Source organism: Oncorhynchus tshawytscha, linkage group LG28 (assembly GCF_018296145.1).
Source record: "Oncorhynchus tshawytscha isolate Ot180627B linkage group LG28, Otsh_v2.0, whole genome shotgun sequence".
NCBI classification, from domain to species: domain Eukaryota; kingdom Metazoa; phylum Chordata; class Actinopteri; order Salmoniformes; family Salmonidae; genus Oncorhynchus; species Oncorhynchus tshawytscha.
Window position 1 is genome coordinate 35,357,837 of NC_056456.1, and position 25,692 is coordinate 35,383,528.

General features: G+C 41.5%; 3 protein-coding genes and 1 long non-coding RNA gene across 4 annotated transcripts; 3 read left to right on the plus strand and 1 right to left on the minus strand.

Moving 5' to 3' along the window:
* Window positions 1-3,947: 3,947 nt before the first annotated feature.
* Window positions 3,948-8,363, plus strand: apoda.1 (apolipoprotein Da, duplicate 1). The gene is made up of 5 exons (XM_024392061.2): window positions 3,948-4,043; window positions 5,540-5,693; window positions 5,973-6,094; window positions 6,483-6,568; window positions 7,705-8,363. The coding sequence occupies exons 2-5, from the start codon at window positions 5,574-5,576 to the stop codon at window positions 7,929-7,931; spliced, it is 555 nt and encodes a 184-aa protein (XP_024247829.1). The 5' UTR covers window positions 3,948-4,043; window positions 5,540-5,573; the 3' UTR covers window positions 7,932-8,363.
* Window positions 7,005-8,904, minus strand: LOC121841148. The gene is made up of 2 exons (XR_006080157.1): window positions 8,742-8,904; window positions 7,005-7,936 (listed from the first exon to the last, which is right to left on the minus strand). It is a non-coding gene; the product is annotated as an uncharacterized LOC121841148 (long non-coding RNA).
* On the plus strand, window positions 8,474-17,250 carry LOC112227194 (COP9 signalosome complex subunit 9). The gene is made up of 3 exons (XM_024392063.2): window positions 8,474-8,792; window positions 13,226-13,298; window positions 16,743-17,250. Exons 1-3 carry the CDS (start codon window positions 8,706-8,708, stop codon window positions 16,778-16,780), a joined length of 198 nt encoding a protein of 65 aa, XP_024247831.1. The 5' UTR covers window positions 8,474-8,705; the 3' UTR covers window positions 16,781-17,250.
* A 436-nt stretch (window positions 17,251-17,686) lies between these two features.
* On the plus strand, window positions 17,687-25,595 carry LOC112227195. The gene is made up of 5 exons (XM_024392065.2): window positions 17,687-19,829; window positions 20,789-20,871; window positions 22,718-22,765; window positions 23,246-23,370; window positions 23,704-25,595. The coding sequence occupies exons 1-5, from the start codon at window positions 19,618-19,620 to the stop codon at window positions 25,006-25,008; spliced, it is 1,773 nt and encodes a 590-aa protein (XP_024247833.2). The 5' UTR covers window positions 17,687-19,617; the 3' UTR covers window positions 25,009-25,595.
* Window positions 25,596-25,692: the final 97 nt, after the last annotated feature.

The window sequence follows — 25,692 nt, forward strand, 5'->3', positions numbered from 1 at the left end:
ATTGGAAGTAGTAGTAGTAGTAGTAACTATTGAAGTAGTAGTAACTGTTGTTGTAGTAGTAGTAGTAGTAGTAGTATTGGTAGTAGTAGTAGTGGAAGTAGTAACTCTAGTAGTAGTAGGAGTAGTAACAGCAGTAGTATTAGTAGTAGTGGAAGTAGTAACTGTAGTAGTAGTAGGAGTAGTAGAAGCAGTAGTAGTAGCAGTAGTAGTAGTAGTAACTGTTGTAGTAGTAGTAGTGGAAGAAGTAATTATTGTAGTAGTGGAAGTAGTAACTGTTGTAGTAGCAGTAGTAGTAGAAGTAGTAGTAGTGGAAGTAGTAACTGTTGCCAACGTCATGACACTGTTGTAGTGGTGGTAGTAGTAGTAGTAGTAGACTATAACGGCAATAGTAGTGACTGTTGTAGTAGTAGTAACACCTACTGGGTGATGTCCACTGACTATGACAACTACACCCTGGTCCCTACTGGGTGCTGTCCACTGACTATGACAACTATACCCTGGTCGCTGCTGGGTGCTGTCCACTGACTATGACAGCTACTCCCTGGTCCCTACTGGGTGCTGTCCACTGACTATGACAACTACACCCTGGTCGCTGCTGGGTGCTGTCCACTGACTATGACAGCTACTCCCTGGTCCCTACTGGGTGCTGTCCACTGACTATGACAACTACACCCTGGTCGCTGCTGGGTGCTGTCCACTGACTATGACAGCTACTCCCTGGTGGGTGCTGTCCACTGACTATGACAGCTACACCCTGGTCCCTACTGGGTGCTGTCCACTGACTATGACAACTACACCCTGGTCCCTATTGGGTGCTGTCCACTGACTATGACAACTACACCCTGGTCCCTATTGGGTGCTGTCCACTGACTATGACAGCTACACCCTGGTGTACTCGCAGTCTGTTCCATGTGAACTTTGATCCTGAGCAGAGAGCGTTCCGTCCCAGACGAGACCCCCCAAACTCTGCACTGTCATGCACGAGTAACAAAGAAACTCAAAGTATGGCATCCATGTTAGAAACTCCCTCAGTTGTCAGATGAAACTCCCTCACTTGTCAGTTGTCAGTACAGACAAGGGTCCAAAATAACAGTTTTTATTTCAAATATTTTGGAGCTATTGATTGAGCCTGCCTGGACAGCCAGATGTGCAAGGTTTGTACTTTTAGGACAATTCCATTGGTTCAATTGAGCCAGGCAAGCTCAATCAAGAGCTTAAAACAAAGTGCTTATTCAACTGCATTGCTTGCTGTTTGGGGTTTTGGGGGGTGGGGGGTGGGTGGAATGATGCTTTAAGTCATTTTATTACATGCCTGCATACAAAGAATTGTGTGTTTGTTACTCTTTCGGGATTCACACCTGAAAATCATAGCTTACATCTTATATTAAAGTTTGACATCCTCCAAAGTCTTGTTTAAATTACAGATACGACTGTGTGGACTGAGCTTGTTAGAACAAATTGCTTAGTAAACACCTACTAATGTCTGTACAGCTAAATAGAGTGCCACTCAAACATTTCCCAGTGGACCATACAACAACAAATCAAATCAAATCAAATCAGATTTTATTTGTCACATACACATGGTTAGCAGATGTTAATGCGAGTGTAGCGAAATGCTTGTGCTTCTAGTTCCGACAATGCAGTAATAACGAACAAGTAATCTAACTAACAATTCCAAAAAAACTACTGTCTTATACACAGTGTAAGGGGATAAAGAATATGTACATAAGGATATATGAATGAATGATGGTACAGAGCAGCATAGGCAAGATACAGTAGATGATATCGAGTACAGTATATACATATGAGATAAGTATGTAAACCAAGTGGCATAGTTAAAGTGGCTAGTGATACATGTATTACATAAGGATGCAGTCGATGATATAGAGTACAGTATCAACGTATGCATATGAGATGAATAATGTAGGGTAAGTAACATTATATAAGGTAGCATTGTTTAAAGTGGCTAGTGATATATTTACATCATTTCCCATCAATTCCCATGATTAAAGTGGCTGGAGTAGAGTCAGTGTCATTGACAGTGTGTTGGCAGTAGCCACTCAATGTTAGTGGTGGCTGTTTAACAGTCTGATGGCCTTGAGATAGAAGCTGTTTTTCAGTCTCTCGGTCCCAGCTTTGATGCACCTGTACTGACCTCGCCTTCTGGATGACCAACAACAACAACAACAAGAACAGACAACACAATGTAAGTAAGAAGTAAGAAATAAAGGTCCAGTCTATCTATTCCATCTATTCCAACCTATTTCATCCCAGTCCATCATATTCCATCTATTCCATCCCAGTCTATCTATTCCATCCTATTCCAACCTATTTCATCCCAGTCCATCTACTCCATCTATTCCATCATATTCCATCCCATTCCATTCTATTCCATCCCAGTCCATCTACTCCATCATATTCCATCCCATTCCATTCTATTCCATCCCAGTCCATCTACTCCATCATATTCCATCCCATTCCATTCTATACCATCCCAGTCCATCTACTCCATCTATTCCAACCTATTTCATCACAGTCCATCTACTCCATCCTATTCCATCCCAGTCTATCTATTCCATCTATTCCAACCTATTTCATCACAGTCCATCATATTCCATCTATTCCCTCCCAGTCTATCTATTCCATTCTATTCCATCCCAGTCTATCTATTCCATCTATTCCAACCTATTTCATCACAGTCCATCATATTCCATATATTCCATCCCAGTCCATCATATTCCATCTATTCCATCCCAGTCTATGTATTCCATCTATTCCATCCCAGTCTATCGATTCCATCTATTCCATCCCAGTCTATATATTCCATCTATTCCATCCCAGTCCATCATATTCCATCTATTCCATCCCAGTCTATCTATTCCATCTATTCCATCCCAGTCTATCTATTCCATCCCAGTCTATCTATTCCATCCCAGTCTATCTATTCCATCCCAGTCTATCTATTCCATCCCAGTCTATCTATTCCATCCCAGTCTATCTATTCCATCCCAGTCTATCTATTCCATCTATTCCATTCTATTCCATCCCAGTCTATCTATTCCATCTATTCCATCCCAGTCTATCTATTCCATCTCTTCCAACCTATTTCATCCCAGTCCATCATATTCCATCTATTCCATCCCAGTCTATCTATTCCATCTATTCCATCCCAGTCTATCTATTCCATTCTATTCCATCCCAGTCTATCTATTCCATCTATTCCAACCTATTTCATCCCAGTCCATCATATTCCATCTATTCCATCCCAGTCTATCTATTCCATCCCAGTCTATCTATTCCATCCCAGTCTATCTATTCCATTCTATTCCATCCCAGTCTATCTATTCCATTCTATTCCATCCCAGTCTATCTATTCCATCCTATTCCATCCCAGTCTATCTATTCCATCCTATTCCATCCCAGTCTATCTATTCCATCCCAGTCTATCTATTCCATCCCAGTCTATCTATTCCATTCTATTCCATCCCAGTCTATCTATTCCATCTCTTCCAACCTATTTCATCCCAGTCCATCATATTCCATCTATTCCATCCCAGTCTATCTATTCCATCTATTCCATCCCAGTCTATCTATTCCATCTATTCCATCCCAGTCTATCTATTCCATTCTATTCCATCCCAGTCTATCTATTCCATCCCAACCTATTTCATCCCAGTCTATCTATTCCATCCCAGTCTATCTATTCCATCCCAGTCTATCTATTCCATCCCAGTCTATCTATTCCATCCCAGTCTATCTATTCCATCCCAGTCTATCTATTCCATCCCAGTCTATCTATTCCATCCCAGTCTATCTATTCCATCCTATTCCATCCCGCCAGATTGTTTTATAACATTTATCCTGGTATGTCCCCATGACTCCAGTTTGCTAATGGTTTACTTTATGTCAGAAATAAGCCCTGGGGTGCAACAAAGACGTTCATTCATGAGAGAGACTCCAGTGTGGCGTGACCCAGGAGACTGAAGCTTCTCTTATAAATACACATCCTGAATTGACCAGATATCCTGACCAGAGAGACAGAGGTAAGATGTGCTTTTTGCTGTTGTATGGGATTTCATATAAAGATAAATGTTTCGAATGAATGTACGCTCTCAATGTTCAAATTAGAACACTTGTTTGGGGAGTTCAAATGAACTTTGGTTGGTACGATAGCAAGACAAATAAGGTAGAGTTTGCTGAATATCTTCGGCATCTGAGACGAAGAGACCAACAGCAGGGACTGGGAAAGGAAACAAATCTGATCTCTATATATCTATTTACAAATAGCAGTGAACTTCAATTAACCCAATGATTGATGTGTGTTACATGATTGATGCTGAAACATATTTATATTGATTTTCTCTTTTCTTTGTGAAGAATCTTTTTTTTCTGTCTTGAAAATGTGACTAATTAGGAGAAAGTGAGTGACATTTGCCAGCCATTTAAGACAGATAGAGATACTGTATGTTTTGCGTTTATGACAGAGAGAGATATTATATGTTAATATTTTGCATTTGAGGAAATGATGGCCGATGAGTCATCTGTCCTCCTTTTCTCCATTTACTATTTTAATCGACAATGAAAAAAACACTGTCGAGATGGAATTTCCTGTGGTTTGCTCTCTTTAACCATCTTTCTATTAGTAAAATGGACAACAACATCTAAGGCGAGTTTCACCAATTATGCCTATTCCTGGACTGACTTCTTGTCCCCAAAAATGTTCTCTTATATTGACAAGATAGTCAAGTGACCGCTCTAAAAATGGAAATACATGTCATCAAAGATGGAAGGCAGGTGGGAGGAGGCGAGATCAGGTGGGACTATTCTAGCCAATGAGAGGGCAGATACACATGTGAACAACAGGCCCTAGAACTACTGTTGATAAAGGATTCATCTTTGCCATTATAGATCTGTGACCGCATGGGAAGCACCATTTTAAAATGTAGTTAATGTCCTTCTTCTTCATTGGCTGATTGCGCCAAACTCATAGGAATCTCCACCCAATTTACTATTTTAAAATGGTGGAAGTCCTCAACTCAAATGTCCGTGCTAAAACTATATATCTCTATGGCAAAAGGCACTACTAAAAAAGTTGCAAAATTCAAGTGCGTCCACTTATATCAGTGCATTTGTAAACTCGGGAGGCCAGAGGGGAGAACGGCTCATAATAATGTCTGGAATGGAGTAAATGGAATGGTATCAAACACATGAAAACCATGTGCTTGATGTGTTGGATGCCATTCCAATGATTCCGTTCCAGCCCGTCCTCCCCATTTAGGGTGCCACCGGCTGCCTGTGATTTGAAACAACCTAACTAACTTATTTTCGATCAAATACGCCTTGTGGCAAATTAGGATTAGATTTTTTGTTGACCAAATTCTACACTCTCATTAACCACCAAACAAAAATTCCTCACTTCGTGGGCTTATTTTCGCGGACAGATTTTGGGCGGAGTAAACCTCTCGCTTAGCCTCTTCCTCTCTGTTGTCCCTCAGAAAATGTATTTTTTTAAAGCTTTGTTTTCTCTGTTGATTGATAGTAATTATTTTCAGGTGACGGCTGCCCCTGTGACCATGACGCCATTGTTTGCCCTCCTCTTGCCTCTCCTCCTCCTGCCCCTCGTCAGTGCCCAGGTTCCCCACTGGGGGCCTTGTCCGGAACCAGCCGTCCAGCCCGCCTTCAGCATGAAAAAGGTACTACCCCCTGCCTGACCAATCGGCACAGATAATTTACCTACTGTACCTGCCAATCATGAATGGCCAGTCAATCAGAAAATGAAGAGACCATGACTAATGTAGTGTTTAGTGTTCATCTTGTAAGACAGGTAGATTTAGTATGACATTCACTGTGATATGTTCATAATAATCATGTATTTAAATAACTTGTGTAGCATTTTTATCACAGAAAGAATCAACAAGCACAACAACATGTTAAGTTGGAGATTTTGAGAATTTGTGTTTATTTATTTCTAGTTCATGGGTAGATGGTTTGAAATCGCCAAACTGCCTGCCCAGTTTGAGAAAGGGAAGTGCATTGAGACCAACTTCTCCATGAAGGCTGATCAGACCATTAGAGTGGTCAGCTCTGAAATATTGTGAGTAGATTACGTACACCTAGGATTGAAAAATTCCGGTAATTTAAATTCTCCAGTTTTCCAAAAATCCTGGTTGGAAGATTCCGGATTTCCTGCTTATTTCCTCCTAATAATTCTTGGGAAAACCAGGCAATATTGGGAAAGTTACAGGAATTTTTCAACCCTAAATACACCTTTTGATTACATACACTTTTATCCTGAACAATGTTGTTCGCAAATTCAAAGTAGTGAGCCATGCAGTTTATTTCAGTTGTGACACATTTCATTTCTGTTGAAAATCAGCTAATTTCAGTTGACATGCAGATCATTTCAGTTGCTGTACAGTTCTTTCTGTTGATATCCTTTGATATGAATCTCGTGCTTTTGACCTTTTGGTGACCTTTGACAGAAAGGGAGAGCTAAGGACTATCGAGGGGACAGGAGTCACAGAGGACTTGAAGAACCCAGCCAAGTTAGGCATCAGCTACTCTTACGGTGAGTGTTATGATCAGCTGTTACACCATAACTACAGTAGAGCAGGGCAACCAGGGTTGTGTTCAGTAGGGAGAAACTGCATTAAATAGGGAGGTACTGCCTGAACTTGTCCTACACCTCATCTAGGGCAGGAGTGCCACTGCCCAGCTCCAGTTCTCAAGAGCTCCAGTCTATTCTGGTTTAAGCCATCCCTTTTCTTCTTACAAGTTTAACCAGGGTCATGTTCAGTAGGGAGAAAACATTTTGAAATGGAATAAACCCTGGATTGCTGATGCTTTGTATTGGCCAATGAGAGGCTCTGAAGCCACCGGCCATCATATTGGCACTCCACAGAAGGAACAGTCGTTCATAGGAATTCTACAGTATTTCAATGGTTGCAGTGGGGAAAGTAACATTAGCACTTGCAAAAAATATATACTTTAAGGAACATGTTTTATATATTTTATATTTTTATTTTCATGCTCACATAATATTATAAACAAATATGCATTAAGGTGTAATATAATAAACGTGGCAAAAACAAATGTAGACATTAATAAATTACTTTCTATAGCTTCTAAAGTCTTTTTTATAGCGGTGGGGTAGTTCCAAGATGGAGGGCAAGGTGGCATCAAAACAGCGGCCCCTGTTAGTCATCTAGTGTATATATAAACCATTGAATAAAACAGGGAGGTAGCTACTACCTGAAATTGTCCTATGAGATTTTGCTTGTTTGTTTTCCGTTGCTAAATGTTTTTGCTACAGTGTGCCCTACTAAACATGTGTGTAGACTTCACAGCTAACAAATGACATTCAATGGTCAACAAATATGAGAAAGATACTAGCCTTTAAGGACAAACTGAGCAGTAGAGATCACTCACCACAGTTCAAATGGTAGGGGTTGTTTTTTGAAAGTCAGCAGATGTCATGAGTTGGACCTGTTAGCCCATATAAACAGAATAATATAAAATAAGAACCGAAGGCCATCTCATCCCACTATGTTGATCTTGACACCATTTGAGAGGGATAATTACATGTCTTGCAGTTTGAAGAAGTCATCACGACTGCAATCACATTATAATCTGTGAAATAAACCTAATGTGATCCTGTGTGTCTTGCCTTCATCTGTTTGTTTCTCATCTCTGTGTCTCTAATAGTCCTGCCCTACTCTCCTTACTGGATCCTCTCAACTGACTATGAGAACTCAGCGCTGATCTATTCCTGCACCGATGTCCTGCGTCTGTTCCACATGGACTTTGCCTGGATCCTGGGGCGCACACGCACCCTCCCTGCCGCCACCGTCAACAAAGCCAGGGAGATCTTCACGAGCAGCAACATTGATGTTAGTCGGATGGTTGCCAGCAGGCAGCAGGGCTGTGATTAGACCCTCTGAAAGATTCAATACAATCAATTCAATAGGATAGAGTAGAGTAATGTAGAGTAGAACTTAATAGAATTTTCCTACAGGGACATTTGGTTTGCAACAACATAGTATGCAAAGTATGATGTTGATGGAAACAAGTTATATATTTTCCCTCATCTGTGTAATAATATGTTCGCTCGGGTAAACTTCAGTGACATTTCATTAATTATTCTGAGGAATCGTTAGAGGAAAACAATGTACAGTAATAGTTTGTCTGGGTTTTATGCTTTTCTGTCAAAAGAAAATAGTTATATATATATATATTCCAGTTACAATTACGTTATTTTAAATCCTATGACTGGAACTTAATTGTTGTGACCTAATTTAAAATGTGTGTCGCAAACTGAAAACATGAGTATTCTCATTAGAGGCAATAAAGTACAAGGAAATCAATATCATGTGAGCTTGATTGGACAGATGTTTACTGCCACCTTGTGGCTGCTGTAAAAAAAAAAGAATGCATGATAAATGTATGAGTCTTAATATGTTAAAACTCCTAACGTTGTTTTAATCCATCATATGGTCTCATTTAACATAGTCTTAAACTAAACACAATGTTGGTGTAAATGTGCCTTAGGAGACACTTGTATATCCTGCACGTTTATTCTGTAGCATGCGCGTTCCTTGTCTCCCCATCGGATATATTTTTATGTGACACTGCATCAAAACCTGCGACGGCAGCTAGCTAGCGGCTAGTTTGCTACACATTCAAGCGTTCAATTATTTAATTCACGTATGACAATTAAAGACCGAAACTCAAAAAAACTCAACCGTGATGAGATGTTCCGCGAAGGAGCTGGGCCATACGTGGATCTTGACGAGGTTTGCAAACACTTGTTATGCTTCAGGATTGATAGTTAAGTAGCTATGTTGGCTAACGTTAACATGACCTGTTAGGGAGCTACTGTAACTAGTTAGATTTCCTCTGTATGAACTACTCACACTAGAAGTAACCAAGCTCTATTTGGTGGCTGTAGGAATTGTAATTGAGCTTTTTATTGAATTTAGCCAGCTCACCACTGTCGTCTTCGGTGGGGTTTATTGGCGGTAGGCATCCAACGTTATACTGCATTACCGCCACCTACTGTACTGGAGTGTGGGCCTGAGACAGGGAGAAACTAAATCCTAACTGCCAGCCCCGTTGCTCATTAAAAAAGATTAAAGACTATATGTAATGACGTTCTACTCAATATACTCTTTAAACTAATGTCCTATATCCACATCTCCCTCTTACTAGATCTCATCCTCTCTCTTTCCCTCTGATATTGCCCACACCGTGGCAAAACATCAAATAATTTTTTTATTAGTCACATACACAGGGTTAGCAGATGTTAATGCGAGTGTAGCGAAATGCTTGTGCTTCTAGTTTCTGACAGTGCAGCAACATCTAACAAGTCATCTAACAGTTCCACAACAACTACCTAATACACACGCATCTAAAGGGATTGAATAAGAATATGTACATATAAATATATGGATGACCGAGCGGCATAGGCAAGATGGTATAAAATACAGTATATATATGAGATGAGTAATGTAATATATGTAAACATTATTAAACCGACTAGTGATCCATTTATTAAAGTGGCCAAAGATTTTGAGCCTGTATGTCGGCAGCAGCCTCTCTGTGTTAGTGATGGCTGTTTAACAGTCTGAAAAACAGCTTCTATCTCAAGGCCATCAGTCTCTCGGTTCCAGCTTTGATGCACCTGTACTGACCTCGCCTTCTGGATGGTAGCGGGGTGAACAGGCAGTGGCTCGGGTGGTTGTTGTCCTTAATTCTTGTTGTGACATCGGGTGCTGTAGGTGTCCTGGAGGGCAGGTAGTTTACCCGCGGTGATGGGTTGTGAAGACCGCACCACCCTCTGGAGAGCCTTGCGGTTGTGGGTGGTACAGTTGCCGTACCAGGCGGTGATACAGCCCGACAGGATGCTCTCAATTGTGCATCTGTAAAAGTATGTGAGGGTTTTGGGTGACAAGCCAAATTGTTTCAGCCTCCTGAGGTTGCGCCTTCTTCACCACACTATCTGTGTGGGTGGACCATTTCAGTTTGTCCTTGATGTGTACGCCGAGGAACTTAACTTTTCCACCTTCCCCACTGCTGTCCCATTGATGTGGATAGGGGGGGTGCTCCCTCTGCTGTTTCCTGAAGATGCGTGAGAGGTTGTTTTCCTGACACCACACTCTGATTGCCCTCACCACCTCCCTGTAGGCTGTCTCATCGTTGTTGGTAATCAAGTCCACTACTGTTGTGTCGTCTGCAAACTTGATGATTGAGTTGGAGGTGTGCATGGCCATGCATTCGTGGGAGAACAGCGACTAAAGGAGAGGGCTGAGCACACACCCTTGTTGAGGATCATCGGGGTGGAGATGTTGTTTCCTACCTTCACCACCCAGGGCCTCAAGCTTAATGATGAGCTTGGAGGGTACTATGGTGTTGAATGCTGAACTGTAGTCAATTAACAGCATTCTTACATAGGTATTCATCTTGTCCAGATGGGATTGTGCAGTGTGATGGCAATTGCATCATCTGTAGACCTATTGGGGCGGTATGCAAATTGAAGTGGGTCTAGGCTGGCAGGTAAGGTGGAGGTGATATGATCCTTGACTAGTCTCTCAAAGGACTTCATGATGACAAAAGTGAGTGCTACTGGGTGATAGTCATTTACAGTTGAAGTCAGAAGTTTACATACACCTTAGCCTTAGCCAAATACATTTATTTATTAATTCTTGACATTTAAACCTTGTAAAAAATTCCTGTCTTAGGTCAGTTAGGATCACCACATTATTTTAAGAATATGAAATGTCAGAATAATAGTAGAGAGAATGATTTATTTCAGCTTTTATTTCTTTCATCACATTCCCAGTGGGTCAGAAGTTTACATACACTCAATTAGTATTTGGTAGCATTGCCTTTAAATTGTTGAATGTGGGTCAAATGTTTCGGGTAGCCTTCCACAAGCTTGCCACAATTCCTCCTGACAGAGTTGATGTAACTGAGTCAGGTTTGTAGGCCTCCTTGGACACACACACTTTTTCAGTTCTGCCCACAAATTATCTACAGGCTAGAGGTCAGAGCTTTCACCCAACTTTAAACATCAGCTATCTGAACAGCTAACCGATCGCTGCAGCTGTACATAGCCCATCTGTAAAAAGCCCACCCAATCTACCTACCTCATCCCCATATTGTTTTAATATACTTTCTGCTCTTTTGCACACCAGTATCACTACTTGCACATCACCATCTGCTCATCTTTCACTCCAGTGTTAATTTGCTAAATTGTAATTACTTCGCTACTACATGGCCTATTTATTGCCTTACCTTCTCACTCCATTTGCACACACTATATAGACCTTTTTTTCTATTGTGTTGACTGTACGCTATGTTTAACTCTGTGTTGTTGTTTGTGTCGCACTGCTTTGCTTTATCTTGGCCAGGTCGCAGTTGTAAATAAGAACTTGTTCTCAACTAGCCTACCTGGTTAAATAAAGGTGAAATAAATCAAAGATAACAGCAAGCTTTAACTTGGTCTTTTATTTAGACATGTCACATTAACGTTAGCTAGCTAAAATAAGAACTATAATCCCAATCCATAGAGTCACGTTACTAGCAATACAAATCGATTGTCATAGCAAGCTAAAGTTAACCAAATTAACGTTAGCTTCATTGTTAGTTCGCAAGCCAGCCATCGAACTCCAGCTAGCTAGCTAACAGCAAGCTTTAGTTTGCAATGAAAACAACTGTCTGACCAAAACGAAACCGGAACGTATAATATCTGAATCTGTAGCTAGATTCTTACCTGTATACATGGATGAAAGCTTCACGGCAGACTGCAACACCTTTCATCAGACATCCTGTGTTTCTGTTTAGTACAGCTTGTTTGGCCCGTTGTGTTCCACTGATTTCAAGACATGTTATTTTCAGAGTGAGTCAGCCAGCATTGCACGGCACTCGTCGTCGTCCAGAAAGTAGTCCATCACAACCTTTTTCCCAGTCCTTTGTCGATAGCGCCGGATAAATTCAGGGAAGCAATGTTATTGAGAGCAGTAGCAACATATTTGCAGTTCTCCATGGCTAAAGTTATATCTTAAAAAAAAAACTGCATTACTAGCAGCTAATTTTATAGACACAGATGCAACACCGCAGACCAATCCAGCCCACTCATTATCTCAGCCAATCATGGCTAGCGGGAAGGTTGCTGGCTTTTTCTGTGGCTAAACCAACTAGGCTAATAATTTAACAATTGTATTTGTATTTACAGATGACAAACAAGTTTGATATTAAGGTACATGAAAGTTCACATGTTCAAGAAGGCATTTCTGCCAAAAAAACACATTTTGATTAAAAAAAAACTATGTTCAAAAGGCTCTCCTGTGAAGTCAAGACTTGCGACATACGCCTAGTTTCCTGAATCGGGTCACATTTGGACATTATTAAAGTTGAAAAGCTAGTGAATGGCAAGTTGAATGGCTGCTTCCTGAGCTTAAAGGAGAATCGCCATATTCAACGTCTTCTTTGTAAACCCAGATTCTGGTTCAGCTCACCACTAACTTTGAGCACTGCTGTCTTGTCTAATTTGAGTTGCAGTTGGATGAACTAACGTTAGCTGTTGAAGTCGTACTTTGTCCATTGGCACAGGGAAACCCCCAGAAACACACACGCATAGCTACAGATTATACACCAGATAATGGGAAATAGACACAGAGTTTTGGTATCCATTACTGGGTGTCCTGTTACGGTAGAGGATAAGTACCTGTTTGGTGTAGCAAACCTTAACTTGGCGATTATCATCTTCTTTCTAGATTTGGCCAAACATGTATCTTCTTCTAAAATGTCAGTGTCCAGTTACAAGTGGTTAGTTTGAATTTAGTAAACACTCTGTTATTAAATAAAAAATATTTTGCTCCATGAAGTAATCCAGCAATGTGTACGCCGCCATCTTGTCTATTTCAAATCTTCTCTCATTGGTCGAGATGGGTGAGCGTCATCATGACATGCAGCACTTTGGGGTGAACACCCACCTGTCTCAGTCAATGAGAGAAGATTTGAAAGTATCGTCACATTAAGGTTGGTCATAAGTTCTTTATGCTACGCCAATGGTACCTACCTAATAATGCCAGCTGGAACAAGAGTAATGATCTGACTAGGCGATATTTAAATAGGTAATAACAGCAACCCTCAGAAATGCCCATCTCTTTAACTGTGTGCTCGTTGAGTTCACCTCCATCACCTGCTGCATTTTCTATCCTGACAGGCCGGGGGCAGTTCAGGACTGCTCATGGACCTGGCCACCAATGAGAAGGCAGTTCATGCAGACTTTTTCAATGGTAAGATTTAAGAACACCTGTTAGGGTGAAATGATAACTCTACATCTCCAATAGTAAATATGTAACTATCTATCCTGTCAGAGACAGAGTTGCTGCTACATTCTTGTGAATGTTTGTCAGGGCCATCGCCGCCTTGCATCCTATATGCCAGGGTTTCTCAAACGTAGTTTTTTGCCTTAGCGCTACACAGCTGATTCAAATAACCAACTCATCATCAAACTTGGATGATTTGAAACACAACAACTAAATGTGCCCCCGTGGGGTGCCCCAGGACCAGGGTTAGGAAACCCTGCTATATGCTACCACTCTTTTTGAAGACACTCATTATTCATAAAGGTTCACCCATGCCCAGTACACAAAGCTGGTTGCAATGACGTCATTCTGACATATTTTGGGACGTCATGATCAGATTGTGTACTGATAATAAAAGTATATTTTCTAGACGATTAGATTAGATTTCTTTAGTGATCTGAAAAAGGTGTCTTTTTTTAACTGTCCAAGATAACAAACTAAATATGAAGTTCGAGAAAGGAATCAAGGCTAATTGACCAGATAACCTAAATGTCTTTCCTAGACACATAGATGTTGTCCTTGTAAGATGGTAATATGACGTCTCAACAAGCACAAAATGACATTGACGTCCCATGCGAAATTTAGCATCCGTGGACAGACATAATCTGACCAGAATAGTCAGAGTAACTTTGTAACGTTGTAGTGTGGTTAACTTTACTCAAAATAAATAATAGCAATGATAACCTTTGTGCTTTTCAAACATTAAGAGTTCTAGCTGCTAAAATGACTAAAACATCACTGAACAGTATCAAATATATGCATAATTTTGATATTGTAGTGATCTGTTTGCGAACGGTAGCGGTGTATAATGTATTGAGGCCCTTGCGGGTCTCGATACCGCGTCTCGATACAGGGTCTCCCAGCCCGTAGGCAGACCAGCTAACCACTGATTCAATAAGGATTCCTCCTCCAGTTGCATAACGTAGAGGTGGTTTGTTACAATATCAATCCTGAAACTCCTATCATGTTAACACTCACAGAATCAATCCAACTGTAATTTAAACACATTGACTTGGTAGGGCATTGGAACTTTGACTGGGTTGAGGTTGTTGCCTTTAACCAGAGCAGCTGAGCTGTGTTCCGTATGAGCCGAGTCGTCAGGGCAGATTGAATCCATTAGTGCCTTCCTCCAGCAGCTCACCTCCATTCTGTTTCTTCAGAACTCTGTTGGCTTCTGAAGCAGCAGGAAGCATCTTTACTGGTCTCAAACCATCATTCCTGTTTTTTATTTTACAAAGTTAGTTTTATAATGTAGTGTGATCCCTGTCTTGAGGCAAAATAACATCAAACATGACTTCTTCTCACCATATGTCTATAAAATCCGCGATGTGGAGAATGTGGACGCAATCACGGAATCCAGACATTAAAACAGAACAACAATATTCAACAATGTATTGAAATTGATAGGGAATCAACTAAAATATATTAAAAATAAATATTTCCCCAAGTGTGTCATAATGAACACAATGCACAAGTATTTTGTATTTCCTGCAACTTTCTGAACCTTTCTGAACTTTGTGTAGCCGTTAGCGACGATGTTTTGAAAACAGCCTTCAGGGCCCATTTTTTTCAAAAGTTATCTGGGATTTCGCCTATCAGGTAGGATTAAAATGCACAGAAATATAATGAACAGAACAGACAAACCATTGTTCTATTCATTCTATTTCTATACGTTTAATCCTATCTGGTAGATGAAATCTAGATAGATCACTTATGAAAAACGGGTCCCTGGTAGATGGAAAGGCTTTCACAAAATCCTTCTGAATTAAATGTTAACTGCATAGTAGCCTATGCTTACCTGGCAGAATGCTATTTTCATTAATCCAACTCTATCATTACATATATGAAACTGCTAAACAACATCCTCTTGCTATGTACACACTTGAATGAAAGGGTAACTGTATTGTTTGAGAGATGTGCAGCATGTTATTAGGCCCACCTGGTTAAAATGGTATGCACGTGTTCAGCTCGTGATATTGGAAATATGTATCTGATTGGATGCGCATAGTTTTATTGGCAGGCCCTCATTGGTTGTTAGCCAAAGTATTCAATTGTGTTTCCTTTGAGTGGGAGCAGATGGACGCAGCCTGGAACCGGCTATGTAGTGTCCACTGTCATATTGGAAATAAACCTCTTCTTCCCAGACCTAAAAAAAAAATTGTCTCCTGGTGTGTTTTGATAAATGTTGTGGACTTAGAACATCCACATTTTTGTTTTTCGATTAAATGTTTTGGAAACCTGGAAAAACAGATGATAATACATAAATAATGGAGTCTGATTCACTACCTAGACCCGCTCTGCTGGAACATCCAGGGCTGTTTGTTTATAGGAGACGTTAGTTTATAAGAGACAGAATTTATGTATTTATTTCCTCTATGTGACTGTGTCTAGTTGAAGAGGCTTCCCCCAAACTTATTAAAGTGGATTGTTTGAATAAATCAAGTAGCGCACAATTTTTTATTTTTGTGTGCATTTTGATTAGTTTAGAGCATTGTTTCCCTAATCACAGTCTTTCCTGGAATACCCCCCCAAGCCAGTCCACATCTTTGATCTATTCCAGAACTAGCAGTAGCTGATTTAACTAATGAGGGGCTTTTGAATCAGCTGGCTGGCTGGGGGGTTAAAGGTTGATTTAGAAAAACATTCTTGCATTCGTTTACAGACAGTACTGTAGAATACAGCATTCGTGTACACAGTAGGCTGCATATCAGACCTGGATTCAAATAGTATATGTTTTATTTACAGTCTTAATCTGTGCTTGATCTTGCATGGCACAATGGAACCAATCAAAGTCTCACAAGTGCAAACCCCACCCATCTGGCACTTCAGGCTCAATCAAATGGCCAAAGTTTCTTTAAAGATGTCAAATGTTAGGCTAATTGAACCCAGGTCTGGTACATTAAGTGGCTACACGTTTCCCAATTGAGTTCAAAGGAGATGCACAAAGATTATGTCCCTTAGACATGCCTCCCTATTTATTTTATGTGACTTTTATTTGACCAGGCAAGTCAGTTAAGAACAAATTCTTATTTACAATGTTCAGGGGCAGAACGTCAGATTTTTACCTTTTCAACTTGAGGATTTAATCTGTACGCTCGAACTACTAGGCTACCTGCTGCCCCCCTATAAACATGTAATATGAGATAGGTACTCGTCTATTTTAACAGCCCGTCTTAGAGTACAGGTAATGTACAAGTGGTTGGTTACAAGTGGTTGGAGTCTTTCATTTGGTTTAAAGTAATGTTTTCCTGTTGTCTGCCTTTTCCTTGTTAGTATTGCCAAAGTATGGTTTTTGATAACAGCTTTTAGGGGATTGACTTGTGAAGATCACAGTTTATTCTAAATTCATGCATCTGTTTTTTTTCTTCACAGATTTTGAAGACCATTTTGATGATGATGATGTCCAGTGAGGAAGATTATGGGTTTACTTTTTGTGGGGGGGGGTTTACATTTTACAAGGTGATTGAATGATAGAGTGGATGATTTTTTGGGACTACATGGAAAACTGGCTATTTAAACTCTAATGACATACAATTTACATTCAGCCAAATAGCCAGTTCTAGGTTTTAACAAAATCGCCACTGCTGCCACCAGATGTTGCACGATTCCCCCAAAATATGTGGAATGTTCCAATTTATGAGTTGACAACGTAGCTTCAACAGACTTCCAAGCTGGATTGTAGGTTTGTCTCTCGCTCTCTCTCTCTCCCCTCTTCTCTCTGAGAACACCTGCTCCTCAGGCATGTGGAGCATAATTATATACAGGATGATCTCAGAGCCTCCGATGCAGTCAGATTGCAGATGGTAGATGATGAATGGGGCACCGCAAAGAATCGCTTAAATTATTTGTAATGACGAATAAAAGCCTGACAATAATGGTAGTTCCTAGATTTTATATATGGGCACAGTGAGGCTTGATGGATATAGTGGTTTAGATTAATATCCTGTTTCATTTGGTCTCCATTGGTTACATAAATGTTAAGAAGAAACATGAGAAAATGCATATATCACTGGTACATGCATTTGGTTACCTTGGAAACACTGGAGCAGGACACAGTACATTATAAAGCTATATATACTGTATATACAGTACCAGTCAAAAGTTTGGACACACCTACTCATTCCAGGGTGTTTATTTAAAAAAAAAAACTATTTTCAACATTGTAGAATAATAGTGAAGACATCAAAACTATGAAATAACACATATGGAATCATGTAGTAACCAAAAAAGTGGTAAACGAATATATGATGAGAGCTTGTGCACACTCTTGGCATTCTCACAGCAAAATGTCAATTGTACTCCACAAAGAATTACATGAATAACCTGTATTTTCTAAAGTAAACAACTGAAGCACAAAGTTTGAGTATGTTTAATGTCGATATGGAGAGTTGTTGATTTATTGGTGTGATCCAATTCCACCAAACATTGTAATAGGCTATGCTATGATTAATTGCTCAGGACACATTGTAATGTTCCAAATCCAAAATGTAAATAATTCCTGGCCTTTAGAATTAGCACTTTCCATGTCAACAAATTAATATTTATTTTTAATCAATTGTGGATGACGAGGGTGCTACGTCACAGAACATTGAGATAGAACTCTGTTCTGTGGAACAGATTTGATTGTGACGTTGAATAAATAATGATATCAGCTCTATTCATTCCCATAGCTGTGGGATGTAGGGGTGCTGAGGGTTCCCCTGAGATGGATCTTTTTTTGTGCACTGGGACTTTATTGCTCCTGTGTGAGCGGACAAAAATAGTTTCAGTACCCCCACCACTAAACATCTTTCCGAATGTTTCACCTCGTTGACTGACCACACGTGTTCTCTTCCCTTGTTGGTGGCGTGTAGTTCGTCAAACGAACACGCAAGAGAACACATGAAAAACTGCTTACATGAAAGTGGTGGTAGGACCTCATCGTTTTTTACAGCAAGGGTCTGTTTTATTTTTACGAGTTTTCAGGGTCCACAAGTGTTAAGAAACCGCTTTATGGGCTGTTCACACAAATTTCCCTTGCCATAATGTTTCCATGAGTATAACAACTTTGACGTTAACAATATGGCTACTATTAACTTAAGAGTTGTTGTCAAGGCAACTGGTTCATTGACCTATAGAATGCCTCCGTGCATGGAAGACTGAGGAGGTAATGTCTTCACTTTGCACATGGTCCATTTCATGATCCATACATTCTATACTCTATATTATTCAAATGTGGCATAGCCCTTTTCCCACCTTCCATGTAGCACAACGTTTGCTTATGAATGGTTGATGAAGCATCTACGAAGGCCTTATGAAGGGTCATTGAAGGCTTCATAAAAGCTTTTCAAGTTGATTCCAACAGAACCAGCTCAGTGCCACCGGTCCCGGTTGGCATGTTTCCAGGTGTCAGTCAGAGCTCAGTTGGTAGTGTGCTCTTAAAGGTCTCAGCTTGGACAACAGTCGCTCTCTTCAGTTGTGTTTCCAGGAAAGATGGTGTAAGAAGTTAAGATAGTGTAACGGTCAGTATTATTCAGCATTCTTGGGACATCCCTTACCTTAACCATTATAAATTTCAACTTCAATGGGGTAGGGACGTCCAAACGTTTCTGGATCGCACAGACCATAGTTTAACTGTAGGACCCTTTTTTGGTTATTTTAAATCTGTGTAATTCTGTCCTTGAGCTGTTCTTGTCTATTAATGTTCTGTATTATGTCATGATTTATGTGGACCACCAGGAAGAGTAGCTGCTGCTATAGCAACAGCTGATGGGGATTCTAATTAAATACCAGAGGAATGTGTTATGAGATATATATGACTAGCTATTGACCAGGGCTGTCTCTATGAACCTGCTGGAGACACTGCACATATAGTGGTAGAAGGTAGGCTGTATCTATGTCTGAGTGAGGGATCTTTACATTCTATTATACTACACTAGATGTTCTGTGAGAAACAACACAGTCAGAGACAAGTTGACTGTTTTTAGGGTTTTACTGAGTGAATCATGCTGCCTGAATCAGCTCCAAGATCCATAATAATGGCTGTTCTATCCAGAGACGATGATTGTTGTCTTGATTGATATTTATAGCCATCTTAAACCCAAATTACAAATCGGTGTAAAACAAATAAGAAGGTACATCAAAATGGTATCCTGTTAATCGGGTATTTATTTACCCAGGGGTCTTGCTGTTCAGTTGGGGTAATTACAGGCCCCCTATTGGTCCATCAGCTGGCTGTACAGGAGCCAATACCGGAGTTTGTAACAGCATGCTCCAGCCATACGACATGCCTTTTTGTTTTTTAATGATCAAGAAGCTCCTTAAAAATGTTGCCCTGCGCTCCTCTCCCATACAAGGGAGCAGAAAGGTAGGGTGCGCACACAGCTCGGTGAGCTATACCCCGCCCCCCAAACCAATCAACTCAGAGAGCCACTGGCTCCTTCAGGATCTCCGGAGGGCAGAGCTTCACTTGAACAACAGGTAAGTCATGGATTATAATGCGTATAGTGTGTTACAGTGGTGTGCTTATAAAGAATCAGTATGTATTACATTTGTAGAGCGCTTTTCATTATACAAGGTGTCACTAATGTGTAATGTTTGCTAGATGTCACTAATGTGTAATGTTTGCTAGATGTCACTAATGTGACTTTTTATATACAGTTCATGTATATTGTCTATATAACCATGGCTAAAGCTGAGTTTATTTAGTACCGAGCTCTTTGTATGGTAGGAAAGCTAGTGTCAGTCAGTTACTACATGCAAGAGTTTATTTCAGAATCTACAATGATTCAGTTGTTGGTTTGGGAGCAAAGCTGGCAATGCATTTTCATCATAACACATAGGAGTTCTATTCTGTTAAGTCAATCCCTCCATCAGTGGTAAAGCCAATAGAAGAATACATCATTCCAGTGAATTACATTTGAATGCCTTTTCAAGACTTTGCCTCAGGAAAAAACTATAGTCTAGTCCGACCAAGGTAAGCAGGCTACATGATATTGTTTTGCAGAAAGTTAAAATATTTTTTGTTGAAGTTACTAGCCTTTGGTGCTTTAGTGCATTGCTCCAAGGTCAGCTGTTCTCAACCTTTGATAGAATAAACAAATTAGACTGATTGGCCATTTACAGGACAATGACTTGGGCCTGTATAAACAATTGTTTACTGCAAAGGTTATGAATTTACATGACCATACACAAGCAGACATTTTGTGAGCTAGAGGAGCCGATCACTATTGGAAACGTATAAATTATTTTAGACTACATATTTAGAAATGTTAACAAATCTTCATTTATTATTGGTATGTACACTACTTAGACATAGTTAATGCTTACACATAAATGTGTATAAAGTCTAGCCCATTGTAGCATGTTCAGGAATAAATCTCACTCCCTCTTACCTGTTCCTCTCCAAAAATACTCAATATTCCCAATTTCACCCTCAGGAGACAGACAAAGCTGAAAATGGCACGGGCAGGAAGACCGTTTTCCCTGATCTACACTGGAATCCTCCTAGTGTTATCACCAGGTGAGTGAGACTGCCGTGCCTCAGCACTTTCTAGAAGACATGACTGACTGATTTACTGACTGGCACTTTATATCAGTCGCTTTACTGTAGCCTAGTGCTTCATTTCTAAAGGTGCCGGAACAAAAAGTGAGCAAGAGGAGGGGGGGACCTGAGCTCTGAGGCATGAGAAGAGGCAAAAAAAAGTATTTTATAATTAAGCATTGCATTCATAGCACATTTGCGTAGTGGCATAGAGCAGTAGATAGAGGCACTTGCAGAAGTTGCACACAAGGGAAACATTTTTGGGACTTTTATAAACGCATTTAATTTTACATAACTGAAGACTTTGGTATAATCTTTTTTTTAATGCTGCGTTCAAAACAACTGGGAACTCGGAGCTGGGAAATCTCCAGCTTCCGACTTCAGTGCGTTCAAGACAACAGGGAATTCTGTATAAAACAAAAACGAGCTCCGACTGGAGAAATTAGTTTTGAACGGTCATGTAATTTGGTAATCCAAGTGGGGAACTCTGGCCTCTTTCTAGCGCTCAGACTTTTCGACCTGTAGATAACTGACATCATGATTCGACCACATTTTTTCAGAGTTCCAAGTTGTCTTGAAAGCATCATAATACCGCACAATGATCGAAATGGCAGGCTACTTTGAGAATGGTTTTGGCATGCTCTCTCTCTCTCTTGCTCTCTCGTTTTACTTTGTAAAATAATATTTGGAAGATGCTAAAATATTTTGGAAGCCTACAGATTATAGTCTTCTCTTTTCAGCAGGAGCCATTTGCTTTCCAACGTGTTTTCCCGCAATTGTATAAATATTTTGAAAGGCCATTTTTGTTTACATGCTGTTCGTTCACTGACAGATTTGTAGTGTGTTTCCGACTGCATGCTATGCCTTGTTTTTGGGCTACACTCCACAGCTTGGCTATTTTTAATAAGCTATTCACCCTCTGTGGCAAAATTATAGTCTTTCTCATGGTGCAGTAGGCTTTTCTGAATTGATTTAATTTCTTTCTGAACAGACGGCAGGAACTCTAACGTTGGCAAGTTTATTTCAATTGATCAGGTGTGCTCAGCTCCCCCAGAACCATTCATGCGGCTCTATTTAAGCAAAAAGGGGTGTGGTAGGAAGGGGTGTGGTATATGGGCAATATACCATGGCTAAGGGATGTTCTTATGCACAACGCAAGGTGGAGTACCTGGATACATATTGGTCATATACCACAAACACCCGAGGTGCCTTATTGCTATTATAAACTGGTTACCAACTGAATCTCTGATGCCTTGGAACTGAATCTCTGATGCCTTGGAACTGAATCTCTGATGCCTTGGAACTGAATCTCTGATGCCTTGGAGCTGAATCTCTGATGCCTTGGAACTGAATCTCTGATGCCTTGGAGCTGAATCTCTGATGCCTTGGAGCTGAACTCTAGTCTCATTAGTCAAGGTAAGGCACCGTAGACGTCTCACCATAACATAACCAGTTGACGAGAAGTTTCCCCTTCTGCCATAAACCTCTGAAGGAAACCCCTGGTGTGTCTAACGTACAGAGACGCAATGTACAGACCATCAGATTCCACCCCCTGCCTCCCCCCAGAACATCTTACTTTATAGTGGGGGTTTAATTGGGTGGGGGGGGGTCTTCTGGGCTCTCTTTGTAGTTTTATGGTTTCCACTGACTTCCAGGTGGTATGTCTGTACAGTATGTGTATTTTTAAAGGATGTGTATGTTAATGGTCAGGATGCTTCCTGTTTCTTTAAGTGCAGGCTCCTGCCATGTGCTCCCAGGGAATCTATTAGCAGAGCCACACAACATCTGGTTCTCGTCGACTCATGTCCCTACCGTTGTTTTACAGAGTTTCTGGGGGCCGGCCCGGTGAGGCAGAATGTGGAGGAGGAGGAGGGTGAGTGAGGGGGACTGGTTTGAATGAGACAACAAGGGGAACATGGATATTAGCATGTACAGTACCAGTCAAGCTGGTTGAGAGAATGCCAAGACTGTGGAAAGGAAGGCTACTTTGAAGAATCTAAAATATAACACTTTTTGGGTTGCGTCACGATTCCATATGTGTTATTTCATAGTTTTGATGTCTTCACTATTATTCTACAATGTAGAAAATAGTACAAATGAAGAAAAACCCTTGAATGAGTAGGTGTGTACTGGACAGTATGTCATACTAAAAGATTTTCAGACATAAACAGTTAACTCACTTACTGTGATACCATTATACATACATCCTTACAGTACATACACAACCACCATGTAGTGGTGTACTCACACATACTCATGTACAGGTGTTGATGTGTTTATTTAATCTAATATGGCTCTTTTTGAGTCCACATTCTCTTCTTAATATATACTGTCTTTCTCTCTCTTGTATCAGCATCTTCAGTATCCAGGGATGTCCGCAGCAAGAGGAGTCTTCCTGTTCACATGTCCGTCCTCCAGCGGCTCCCTGACTTCTGGGGATGGTACAGATTCTTCATGGATACTGGCAACCAGGAAGGAGTGAGTGTCAAACAATCCACAGACGTTGTTTTGAGTGAACGTACTTTTGGTTTGATAGCTACCAGTTTATCTTAATCCATATACTTCAGTTTATTGACTTGTAGATAACTGCTACTTTGTACTGCGCCTCTCCACCACCCCCATTAGCCCTCGACAGTCTAGATTGAGCAATGCACAATGGAACCAATGTTATAGTCGGGAAAAGTGAACATTTGACCCATCTGGCTTTTCAGGCAGGCTCAATCAAATGTGCAAAGTATTTGAAAGAAAACATACAATTTGAACCCATGTCTGAATCTGATGGGAGTCTGTCTCTTCTTCCCTCACTTAAAGATCGAGGATCTGGACAAGATGTACATGATCTACCTGCAGAACAAGCACCGCTCCGAGGAGGGTCCCACCTTCAACCACTACCTCACCCACCTCAGTGCTATCTACAAGACCTGCGCCGAATCCGACGACCCAGAGTGCATCGCCGAGTCCACCAGCAAGCCCAAGGCCAAGGTGTTGATGCCCTCGCCCATCAAGACTGCCACCGTCGGAATGTGCAACCCTTATATCGACCCCTACTGCCTCTTCCCCATGGCCCCTAAGATGGCTGCCCCAAAGCCTGTCCCGACTCCGGTCGAAGCCGCCCCAGTGCCTGTCCTGACCCCCTTCCTGCCGTACCCTCAGAAAACCCCCACAGGGTTCTACGCCCCAGTCCTGGAGCCCTTCCTCACCGCTGAGCAGAATACAGAGCTGCTGCATATCTGTAACCCTGACGACACCGAGTGTCTGCAGTACCACCTGCGCGCCGCCTACGGCTACAGGCCCGCTACTGGACCCGCCCCATCCTATGCTGCTCTGGGCTGCAATCCCACCAACGACCCCTACTGCCGGCCTCAGCTGGTGAAGAAGGACCCCTCCGGCTTCTTCCACCTGTACCCCACCTGCGACCCGGCCACCGACCCCCTGTGCATGGCTAGCGTAGCGACCCCTCCTCCCACTCCCCTGGAGACCCCCAAGGAGCAGCACTGCAACCCCCTCTTCGACAAGGGCTGCAACCCCCTCACCGCTACCAAGCTGGCGGGCCTCACCAAGCCCGTCCTGGAGTACACGCCAAAAGACGTACCGGCACCAGCCCCCGCCCCTTTGGCGTGTGACCCGCGCTACGACCCATACTGCCTGCTTGGTGCCGCCGCCGCCCTCTATAAGGCCCCTCCAGCGCTGCCTCAGTTCCAGATCCGCTCCCGCCTGGGCGTCCTCGGGAAGACCAAGGAGGGCCATGACTGCTACGTGCACTACGACAAGGACTGCACTCCTGTGAAGGCCAGCGACGAACCCAAGGCCCCCGCTGTAACCCAGTGCCACCCCTACGACTTCACCTGCAACGGCATGTCCGCCCCCGCTACCCTCACCGCCGAGGCCAACAAGCCCAAGAGCGGTGTGATCTTGCCCGATCCCGACTGCGACCCTGAATACGACTACAACTGCCGCCTTCGTCGCGCCGAGGACTCCCCCGCTGCGATGGAATCAGCGACCAAGGATCCCAAGAAGGAGCAGGTGCAGCAGAAGGCAAGGCCCGGGTACGCTGTCCCACAGTTCGAAGACTTCCTGAGGAGTTACATGGGTCAGTACAGGAAGAAGTACATTTAAAAAAACACACGTCACACAAATGTCAACTAGACGCTAGAACTGGAAGAAAGTGAGACAAGTTCATGTTTTACACTCTCTCACGGTCCTCCCAAGGTACTAAAATATCTCCCATGGTCCAATACTGCTAAAGCAGGATGACTAGTGTCTTATCAACAGGAAGTTCCAAACCTGCAATAGTTAATCTGATTTGCTCAATTACAGTGCCTGAAGGTATATCATTTTACTGACTGTGATATCCTGACTATCCTGAAACCCAACATGAGTCCCTCTAGGTTTTATGGTCCCATAGAAGTCTATGTGAAAGTTGCGCATTTAATACTACGTTTGTCTGTAGAAAAAAAATCTGTATTGTGTTTGTAGAATTAGGGGAAGCTAGCAGACTTGAAGATGGTCTAATCTAAATTTGTGTCAGTATGTTGGTATGTTTTCTGTGGTTGTACATTGTCCATTTCCAGTGTTTTGTGAACATTGTCTCTCCTGAGTGTATTTAATGTTGTTTTCATAGTATTTCTAAAACCTGTCAACCTCAAACCCTTCCTCTCGTTAGTTTGTTAATTTTATTTCCAAATAAAAAGTTTTGAAACCAGCTTCCATTTCTTATGGAAACATGAATACCCACACTACACAACGACATATTAAAGGCTTTGATAACATATGAAAACATAGTAAAAAGCCATTGCTGTC

Bases quoted from the DNA above. Each gene is read 5' to 3' on its own strand.
- apoda.1 (XM_024392061.2), top strand. From the start codon at position 5,574: ATGACGCCATTGTTTGCCCTCCTCTTGCCTCTCCTCCTCCTGCCCCTC. The intron at 5,694-5,972 runs GTACTACCCCCT...ATTTATTTCTAG, and splicing joins CCGCCTTCAGCATGAAAAAG to TTCATGGGTAGATGGTTTGA. The intron at 6,095-6,482 runs GTGAGTAGATTA...GACCTTTGACAG, and splicing joins GTGGTCAGCTCTGAAATATT to AAAGGGAGAGCTAAGGACTA.
- LOC112227194 (XM_024392063.2), top strand. From the start codon at position 8,706: ATGACAATTAAAGACCGAAACTCAAAAAAACTCAACCGTGATGAGATG. The intron at 8,793-13,225 runs GTTTGCAAACAC...CTATCCTGACAG, and splicing joins CATACGTGGATCTTGACGAG to GCCGGGGGCAGTTCAGGACT. The intron at 13,299-16,742 runs GTAAGATTTAAG...TTTTCTTCACAG, and splicing joins TCATGCAGACTTTTTCAATG to ATTTTGAAGACCATTTTGAT.
- LOC112227195 (XM_024392065.2), top strand. From the start codon at position 19,618: ATGCTCCAGCCATACGACATGCCTTTTTGTTTTTTAATGATCAAGAAG. The intron at 20,872-22,717 runs GTGAGTGAGACT...GTTGTTTTACAG, and splicing joins CCTCCTAGTGTTATCACCAG to AGTTTCTGGGGGCCGGCCCG. The intron at 22,766-23,245 runs GTGAGTGAGGGG...CTCTTGTATCAG, and splicing joins GAATGTGGAGGAGGAGGAGG to CATCTTCAGTATCCAGGGAT.